The sequence below is a fragment of the Centroberyx gerrardi genome, chromosome 20 (genome assembly GCF_048128805.1).
Source record: "Centroberyx gerrardi isolate f3 chromosome 20, fCenGer3.hap1.cur.20231027, whole genome shotgun sequence".
Lineage (NCBI taxonomy): Eukaryota > Metazoa > Chordata > Actinopteri > Beryciformes > Berycidae > Centroberyx > Centroberyx gerrardi.
The window spans coordinates 15,879,964-15,887,809 of NC_136016.1; the positions used below are offsets into that span (position 1 = coordinate 15,879,964).

General features: G+C 40.7%; 1 protein-coding gene across 1 annotated transcript in view; it reads left to right on the forward strand.

The window, feature by feature from the left end:
• The window catches only part of lrp2b (low density lipoprotein receptor-related protein 2b), a 52,132-nt gene extending 47,611 nt beyond the window's left edge, over nucleotides 1–4,521 (forward strand). The window contains exons 71-80 of the mRNA XM_078290928.1: nucleotides 30–212; nucleotides 906–1,025; nucleotides 1,421–1,508; nucleotides 1,615–1,679; nucleotides 1,822–1,962; nucleotides 2,459–2,523; nucleotides 2,708–2,836; nucleotides 3,662–3,757; nucleotides 4,163–4,246; nucleotides 4,516–4,521. Of these exons, the coding sequence (XP_078147054.1) occupies nucleotides 30–212; nucleotides 906–1,025; nucleotides 1,421–1,508; nucleotides 1,615–1,679; nucleotides 1,822–1,962; nucleotides 2,459–2,523; nucleotides 2,708–2,836; nucleotides 3,662–3,757; nucleotides 4,163–4,246; nucleotides 4,516–4,521 (977 nt within the window). The remainder of the gene's footprint in view (nucleotides 1–29; nucleotides 213–905; nucleotides 1,026–1,420; nucleotides 1,509–1,614; nucleotides 1,680–1,821; nucleotides 1,963–2,458; nucleotides 2,524–2,707; nucleotides 2,837–3,661; nucleotides 3,758–4,162; nucleotides 4,247–4,515) is intronic.
• Nucleotides 4,522–7,846: the final 3,325 nt, after the last annotated feature.

The window sequence follows — 7,846 nt, forward strand, 5'->3', positions numbered from 1 at the left end:
TTTTCAGTTGTTAACCCTGTCAACCCTAGATGTGCGAAACCCCTTCAGTGTGAGTGTGTTCGAGGATCACGTTTACTGGAGCACCCAGGAGAAAGGAGAGGTGTTCCGGCAGGACAAGTTTGGCCGCGGCACCAAGACCAAGCTGCTGACCGCCGGGCCGTGGCTCACCCAGATCTCTGTCTACCAGCAGCAGAGATACAACTCCATAGCCAGTGAGTTACACACTACTCACACCACATGTACACACATACACACTATAACACACATCACCACATAGCTTGGTGTGCATATAAGAATACAAAATAACATGCATACTGGTGTGCAACATTGATGGTTTTTGTTTACATATCACCTTTGTAAGATACATTTTTGCATTGCATATATGTGATATTGTCATATAAATAAATGTCAATTTTTCTACTTTCTATTGGCAATTGATATAACACAATAGGGATCCAGCCTATACACAGTTCAGAGCTTTTGCATTTGCTGCTCTGAACACCCGGTGTCTGGAAAAATCCTCTGCCAGACAATAACTGATGCTTTTTTATGTTCTGGCAGCAGCAGAACATTGTTCAGAATAAATACAAGAGGCTTTTGGTCATTAGCATGAGCAGTGATAGCCACCGTGTTTGAACAGACAAAGAAAAGAGCGCCACCTACAGAAACTCAAACTTCATCAACAGAAAATCCATGGAAAAGTATGTCAAAGTACTGGCCACACTGTTCGATTGTGAATTGCAGTGGGAAAACACCACAGCAATGACCGCTTAGCGCCAAAGATGCCGCCAAAATAAACATTTTAAAAACACACAGATCTCACGGATGACCAGTTTAAGCGAATGTACTGTGAGTCATGCACTTCCACTTCAAATGACCTAAAACATCATCCCTCCCCTCTGCAGTGAAGAGTCCATGTAAAGGCGTCTGCAGCCACCTGTGCCTGCTCCGCCCCGGAGGCTACACCTGCGCCTGTCCCGAGGGAACCAGCTTCATCCCCGGCAGCAACACTGAATGTGACGCCGGTAAGAAAATCTCTATTTATTTATCTCTATATAAAAACAAGTTAATGTAATGCATTATGAAATTGGGTATTGTATCATGAATTAAAGGGGCAGTATACAGGAATATCGATATACCTTGTCTCCTCTTACTCCTCCTGTCCCCTTGAGGCCTGTAATTGACACAAACAATAAAGTCACATTTTCACAATAGAGACGAGTAACCTAGCTAATTAGAGCAGAGATCCAACGAGGCTTTGGGGAAGGCAGTGTAATGGTTGAGTCATTGGTATTGATCTACAGCCTCTGTGGGATATTAAGGTCATTTTGTGCTATGTGGCAGTAAAAATATTACTTATTGCCCCTTTAATGTTAGAATGCCATAACTTTCTTGTTTCTTTATTCATATAACTTTTCAGGGTTTGACCCACCGCCCACCATGCCTCCACCATGCCAGTGTCAAAATGGAGGCACCTGCTACTTTGATGACAACAAGGCTCTCTGCAAGTGAGTATTTTGCTTCAGTCTTTTAAACCTGGTAGTTAAATAAATGAAAAAGAGTGTCTCAAAATGCTATAATTCTAGCTAATATTTGTCTTGAATTGTTTCACAGGTGCCCTCCAGAGTGGAAGGGAGACTACTGCGAGACAAATATATATCAAGTGGTCGCAACATCAAGTATAATTATTAATTTCATACTACAATAACAACAAAACTCAATGCAATCTATAACTGGTAAACCTTTGTGAACCTTAGTGGTAGGAGACTGACCTTTTGTCTCTCTCCACTCCTCCCTCCACCCTCTTTCCCTCCGTCTCAGTTGGGATAGCCATCGGAGTGACGATTCTGATTGTGGCTCTGCTGACTTGTCTGGTCTGCGCTGCCAAGAGGAAGTCCAACCTGGTGGAGAGGCTACGGAACAGCATGCCCAGTATGCCCAGTATGCCCAATATGCCCAGCATGCCAACTATGCCATCCATGCCCAACCTGCCAAGCTTCAGGTGAGACAGAGCGAGAAGAGAGAGATACAATAAATGGTTGTTGCTAAGTGTTTGATTCCAAAATATCCATAACCATTTGAGAAAAGTGACACCTATTCCTACAAAATGACGGCAAAACAAATGATCACACTTTTTTATGCATTGATGGTAATATAAGTCCTTGGTTCACAAAATGCTAACATTTTTACAGACTGGATGCTCTATATTGTAGAAATATTGATGAACTTCAGGTAATGATTATTTTCCGAAATGGACATTTTGTTTAGTTTCATGAGATTTTAGGTGGAAATCCTCTTTTTCTAATGAGATTTGGCCAATTTACTAACCATTTCATCCTCCAGCCTCTTTCAAAAGTCATGATAGAGTTAGGAGAGGGTATTTTATTTGGCTTTCAGGGCCCAGCATGTTAGGTATCATGTTCCAGCTGTGTCATATACAGTATGTGTGTCTTGATTTTCAGAGCTGCTTCATCTCAGAATACATCTAAAACACTGGGGAGTGAAAGGCAGAATTCAGAAACGGTCAGTGGCATTGCTTCAAACCAAATCATTAATAAACAGCCAATCATTAACGTTTCTATAAATATACTTAGAGCTATTTCACACTAATATAATTTTCTAGCCTGTTCTTCTAGTCCATTTAGACTAACTTCCATTAAATGCTGTTATTTTACTGTACGTCCTCATGCCTGCTGCCTGATGTCAGGTTCCCTGTACGTCTGTGTCCATGCTGGAGGCAGAGGATAAGAGTTTTGAGAACCCAGCGTACGAGGCAGAACGACCTGCTGCCAACGGCGCCGCGACTGTCGTCTCTGCTGCTAATGGAACAAACAAGGTCAATAGACTGCAATCACTGCTCTTCAATAGAGCGCATCAATTTAGCACACACATCCTCTTGCTTGTCGCCTGCATCATATATGACATGATGCAGGAGGAACAGTTTTGAGGCCAGTGGGCAATATATCCAACAACTTATGGCCAAGAGTATTTTTCCATTATACATTTATTCCCTGTTGCCTGCTATGTTGTCCACATTGATTTTTGTTAGAAAATTAATCTCCATACCTACTGTGTTTTCTTTATCACTTAAACTGCATTCACTAAGATTGGTATGTGAACCATGAATCGACCACGATGCAGTTATGTCAAATATGGACGTAATTTAGAGGCGAGTCTGCATGGTTCTCATTTCACGAGTCTGCCGGACCGGCAAATTACGTCCGTACTCGATGTAATTGTATCATGGCTGATTCTACACGGCCCGCATTCCAACATTGCTCATCACCATTGCCAGGTGTTGTCTATGCACCATCATCCAATACCTTTAGAAAACTACAGTATGCTAAGATTAAGAGCTGCTATTGGAATGAGTTGTAGTTCGAGTCTAAGTGTGAGTTTTAGGGAATGATTTTTGCATTGCACTATACCTATAGTATAGTCATCATACAATAGTTACAGTACACCATAAACACTGATAATACACCATGTGCACCCTTTGGTTGTCCACTGCAGTACTGAGCAGGCATGGTCCGGAATACCTATCCAGAATACCTATCTACCTATTTAAAGATAAAATTTAAAAAAAAACATTTTGAATAGGTGCTATGCTAAAAGAGATTTGTTCAATGTAGTGGTCCTGTGTTTTCTTTCTGGTTCCCAGGAGAACATTGATAATCCCCTGTTTGCGGATGAGGTCCGAGGTGTGGCCGAGCCCAGCAGAAGTGTGGCAGCGCCGGCCACTGCCATCACCGCCAAGGTTAGCTTCACAGTTATCAAAGGGTTCATCCCCAATTTAACGTCTCACCTTTCTTTTTTTTTCTTTTTTACAACTGAAGGGTTTCATTCCAAAGTGCTATATCCATTTCAGGAAAATGCTGAGGATGATATTCTCTCAAATGTCTCTATTTTGTAAAAAAAAAAAAAAAAGAAAAAAAGAAGCTCTTCATATAGCTAAGGTATTGCATATTGAATTTTATTGTCTTGCCAGCAATCATCTTCTAAAAGTAGGCGACAATTTTTTCAAATGGTGAATATCTGGACTTGTTATGCAGCTCTTCAGTTGTTAACCTTGGGGGATTTACTTAATTTATTATGTATTGTATCAACTCGTTTGATATTCTTTTAAGCCATTTTGGATTTTCCTGCATGGTGTCTGTTTCAGGAGGCCTTTGAGAACCCAGCATATGGCTCAGACTCAGACGATGTTGAAGTCAGTCCTGAACAACCAGCTGCTCAGAGCGCACAGGTAGCCATGGAGACAACATGTCAAATGTTACCTGATGTTCATAGCTCTATATTTAAAAACACAAATAAGTACATCTTCTAAATGGTAATATTTTGTACGTAAAGGTCTCAAATTATCTAATAATGTCAATAATATGCAATAGTGAACATTGATAAACATTGATTTCATGCCAGCAATCATTTTGTCAGAATAGGTGCCACATTTTTGAAGCCTTACTTTAAAATGAAAGTCCTCATGTTGTGTAATATTTGCTTATATTCATTCAGCAGCATTGAACCATCACAGCTAGAATTTTGCCAGTCATGCCAAAAAAAACATGAAAGGCAGTTTAATAATATACCATCCACCAAATTGCCCAATTCAGTCCCCATCTCCCCAAAACAGAACAGGGTCAGTGTTTACAATTAACACTTGAAATGAGAACAGTTTGAACAATACATCAGGCCAAACTATTCTGGAAACAAAACATGGACAGTTATCAAACCAAAACTAAAATGACTCCCACCACTCACCAACATGTAGTGGTTTTACAAGGAAAAGGCAGTGGATCCCCTCAAAAATGTGTGTGTGTGTGTGTGTGTGTGTGCATGCTCTTTATGTGCTCAAATAAAAACTGTCAGAATTTTTTTGGAAGCATTTCATTCAATCTTTTTCCCCACAGTTTGAACCCATTGGGGATGACAGTCTCGTTGACACGTTCACAAACCCCGCATACACGGTGAGTACAGAACAACGTCAAGCCGAGAGTGAATCTGTCACGGAAAAAAGGATAAATAAACTGCATGGGATAGCTCATCGAACTGTGACTGGATGAATTTCACTGTTCCCGCAGAGCTGGAAAGGTTTTGTACAGCATGCTGGCCGTGAAACTTCAATAATTTATATGTCATTGTGAAGGGAATCTGTATATCATGTTTCTGTCACGTGAAAACTTTGTAACTACAATTTTAGTGGCAATTCAATGCTTACGCTATTGTTTATCTATTGAGTAAGTTTCGTGAAAGCCAATCAAAACCCTATGTGGGTCAATCTCTCATAAGACTTTTTTTGTTTGCAAAAATTTGACTTTACTTCTGACATATTCCAGCTTGGTAACAATATATGCTTTTGCTGCCATTGTCATTCTTCCAACAGGCTAATACACATCCAGCCGCTGCAGATTCTGATGTATGATCTGACTTCATCACCACAGATCAGTCCCACACGTCAGGACTAAAACTGGACTAAACCTCATTCACTCTCATTGGAGGATGCAGCAGTGCTAACATTAACATGCAGCTCAACAAGTGGAGCATTAGATTAACTCTATGAGGGCCGGTTGGACGCAGAACTAAAAATATATGCATTCACAGTATTGTAAGTCGTCATCTGAATGGCATAAATTAACCAGGATGGCCTCAGTTTCTTTGTAAACTATTTTAACCTTTTCTCCCTTTGTTGTAAATGTAATGAATTATTGTGAAATATATTTGAAATAAATAACTTTGTCAGGGTCTATCCCACCAAAAACACAGTTTGTATGCCAGACATTCATTTTTTAAGGAATAATTTTGTCAATTTTATATAGACATGATTTTGTATAATTATTACACTAATTATATAATGTACAGATGATGATGATGCAGTTGCCTGATTAATTGCATTGATCAAAATACTTGTAAATGGTATGTATATGATTAGTTATGACGTTATCTCGTGCATTTTGTGCATTATCCCTTCAATAAAAAGTGTTGTTATTTGACTGAATTATTTGGGATTTAAGTCGCAACTAATAATATTCCCCATATTCATTCAACAGCACCAGTATTACAAGATTAAGCCCCTGATACTGAACGCTTCATTTGATTAACAAAGAGAATTTCTCGCTTCGCTTTTTCCCAATTACAATTGCGCTCTCTCTCTCTCTCTCTCTCTCTCTCAATCACACACACACACACTCATTCCCTCCTTTCATCTTGATTTACACCCCTCCTATAGCCTACCTTATTTTGTGGGAAGGTGCACATATCAAGGACAAGACTGAAGCTCCCGCTGGTATTATCCACTGGCATATCTGCCATCATTACAGATAGGACTGTGATTCCTATCTAGTGCTGGTGACCCACTGAACTGAGCTCAAATGCATTCAGTCACACACAACTTTACCACTGTGATCACAGGGCAAACAGCAATGACTCTGCTTTTATCTTCTCCTCTCCTCCTATTTCTTTTCCCATCTCTCCCCTCCTCTCCTCTCTTCTTCTTGTTTCCTCTCCTACTCCCCTCTCCTCTCCTCTCCTCTCCTCCTCTACTCTCCCACCATCATAAATGTCTCAACACATCAAGGTCTCCTCTCGCTGAGCTTACAGCAACTAGGCCACAGGGAATAGCAAGGGGACAAAAGAGACAAGCGAGAAAGAAAGGAAGGAGAGAGGAAGAGAGAGCGGACGGAGGGGAGAGGGACTGAAGAAGAGTGGAAACATAATGGGGAGGATGAGGAGGAGGGGAGCTGTGACCAGTCTGTTTCTGTGTGTGTGGTCCATGATGATTCATGGCCCAGGTTTTGGTACCGCTGGTCCCCCCCAAGGCATTTCTGGTTATCGGCCAAACCATGTACCACTCACTGAGGGAGGGAGGGGAAGGAAGAAAGGAGAGAGTGCTGAACAGCAAGGGATAGATTGGAAAGGGGCGGGTCAAACGTATGCAGTGTGTGTGTAATGATGCATTCAAGTGCTGTCAGAAATGTTGCAATTCCAAGCGGTTCGCACATGAACCCAACAAAGTGGTCAATTGGGAAAGTGGACGTTTTCTATGATACCCGAGTGGCCAAAATGAGATGTTTAGGGTTTCATATCACGTTTACATCATATTGAAAGAAGTGGAAGAACAGGATTGCATCATGTTTGTACAATTTGGAAGCGTTGACGTGTTTAACATGTTGGAACAACCGCATCCAAAATCATTTCTATTTAAAAAAATTAAAATCACCTAGAAATTAACAGCAGCAGATATTGCTCGATTTTCATGAGTGTGAATACAACCGATAATTTGGATTTTTATTACATTGGAGCCTACAAAAAAGATTCCCACATATCCTACTTGTAATTGCCACACCTGTATCACATTGCATAGGCTTACTTGTTGGTAAAAGTGATGGATTTTCTGTTATAATTGACATTTTATGTAAATAATTGGTATGCTGTGGGCCTATGTCTCTATTTTCACTCTTTTTTTTTTTTTTACTTTTAGTTGTTAAACAATTCACCATGATGCTGCAGGACGAAACAGTTCTGTGCCGCTTGACTTACAAAATAAAACATGGCTGTAGTTTTATTTTAGAAGACCTACTTCTGTTACAGAAGTCCATTCTCTTATTTTTTCCGACCAAAAGCACGTGAACGCGCGACAAATCGTGTTTACCGACACTTGGAAACTCGGAGGTTGGAGCTTACGAGGAGCACGTGAAGGCAGCAGAGAGGGAGCGTGAATGAGAGAGCGACAGAATGACTGACAGAGGGGGAAGGGGAGACTGAGTGAAGGAACAGGGATATACAGTATGTGTGTGTATGTCTGCCAGTTTCTACCAGAGACAGAGTGAACGGAAAGGAAAGCGAGGGAGAG